Here is a 1,560-nt window from a genome sequence, read left to right as displayed (position 1 = left end):
CACATACACAAGGAACCCAAAATAAAGAACTTAGTAAGGAACCCAAAAATAATGGTATCGGCTCTCTTCTCAGGAGCTGACATTTGACAGACAGACCAATATCTTCGAAATATTAATTACCCCATGTAGGTTAAAGGTTAATGTCTGTAGCTGTTACAAATCTGAATAGCCACTGTCTGTCATTCATGCAACAACAAAAGATGCATGATTTCATACAGAAGGAAAAGTAAAATCAAGCACAGCGGCGTTCTCTTCAAAATAATCACACAGATGGGTAAAAAAAAAAAATCACACTGTATATCATAAGGCATAGTAACTCTCAGTTTTAATGAAACGCTCCCAGAGAACAAATACCCGATCTTGCCGCCCCTGCATCACAGCATCTTCACTGAAATGCAAATGACACAGAAAGGGAGAGTGCAAATGGAAAGAGAAAAGAGGAAGGAAGAAAGAGCAAAGGGAACAATAACAAACGACACAGGTGGTTCGGCAGCTCCAAGGCTCTCATACTCAGCTGTTTATGGTGGTTTTGTCTCTTTCAAAATGGTTTGCGTATTTACATATGTGATAAAACACTTAAATAACACGATGGCTTCCTTTTCAAGCAGGGTAATTTGTTTTATCTTCAAATAATCAGAAAATTAGCGTTTTGTTTACGTTTTCTTCGCAAGGCGCTGCTTACTTGTTTCAGCCAGGCTTACCGTGACACATCTCCTATACGTTTTTACTTCCAGCACACACGCCGAAGCAAATACGAAGAATCCGACGATGCAGATGATAAAAGCTCTACTCCGCCCTTAATACCCCATTGGTGTTCGTGAGCCACAATGCTAAAACGAGGTTGACATCCCTGCCAGCGAGTCAGCCTGAGGTTGGCAGCCCTGCCTGGATGTCAGAGTGAACTATCGTGAGGTTGGCAGCCCTGGTGACGTCATTATGGCCTATCACCTGTTTGTCCTCGGAGCGATGTGAAGGACCGTTCACCTGTTCACCACCTTCCCCTGTTCACCATGGGCGTCGGCCGGCCGGGAGCGGGCATCACGAGCCCCGTGAAAATCGTGGCCAACATTTTCATCTCTTTTATTGGTGCTGGGATGCTGGGACTGCCCTTTGCTTTCAAGGAGGTGATGTGTGGTGACTTCTTTTCCCTTTATTGTGTGTGTCATACGTGTGGTGATGTGGTGAAGTTTCGTATTTGTAAGGTGAAAGCGCGTAGTTGATAACTTGTGAAAAAAAAACGGTTTGCCATTGCAATATAATGGTGATGAACTAAGGGTCTTTTATTGTACGTGAAGTGATGAGCAGAGCACGATGTCACCACACGAAAGCCACGAAATTTGGTGGGCTGTCTTAGACTGTGACTGATTAGATTATGAATTCTGAGATTACAGTTTATTGCAGGTGGAATTCGGGAACCATTTTACGTGACAAGGTCAGATGAAATGGCTCCAGAAAGAACACATGAAATGTATAGTTGATAATGTTAATATCTGGTATGGGTGCACAAAATTACCTATGATAGTGTAAGGGAGAATTGTCACTTCGTAAGATAGCGATAGC

General features: G+C 43.0%; 2 protein-coding genes across 3 annotated transcripts in view; one reads left to right on the top strand and one right to left on the bottom strand.

Annotated features, from left to right (window-relative positions):
- LOC119594164 (probable dolichyl pyrophosphate Glc1Man9GlcNAc2 alpha-1,3-glucosyltransferase) overlaps nucleotides 1-503 on the bottom strand; it is a gene marked incomplete in the record, with an annotated part of 12,263 nt that extends 11,760 nt beyond the window's left edge. The window contains 1 exon segment of the mRNA XM_037943236.1: nucleotides 355-503.
- Nucleotides 504-895: 392 nt separating this feature from the next.
- The window catches only part of LOC119594163 (amino acid transporter AVT3B-like), a 29,466-nt gene continuing 28,801 nt past the window's right edge, over nucleotides 896-1,560 (top strand). Inside the window, exon 1 of one of the 2 annotated variants that reach the window (XM_037943234.1) lies at nucleotides 896-1,123. In XM_037943234.1, the coding sequence (XP_037799162.1) occupies nucleotides 1,011-1,123 (113 nt within the window). In that variant the 5' untranslated portion in view covers nucleotides 896-1,010. The remainder of the gene's footprint in view (nucleotides 1,124-1,560) is intronic. The other variant, XM_037943235.1, reaches the window with a different exon arrangement.

Source organism: Penaeus monodon, chromosome 33, assembly GCF_015228065.2.
Source record: "Penaeus monodon isolate SGIC_2016 chromosome 33, NSTDA_Pmon_1, whole genome shotgun sequence".
NCBI lineage: Eukaryota > Metazoa > Arthropoda > Malacostraca > Decapoda > Penaeidae > Penaeus > Penaeus monodon.
Note: the sequence above shows the minus strand (reverse complement) of the source record. Positions and strands in the feature narration are given on the sequence as shown.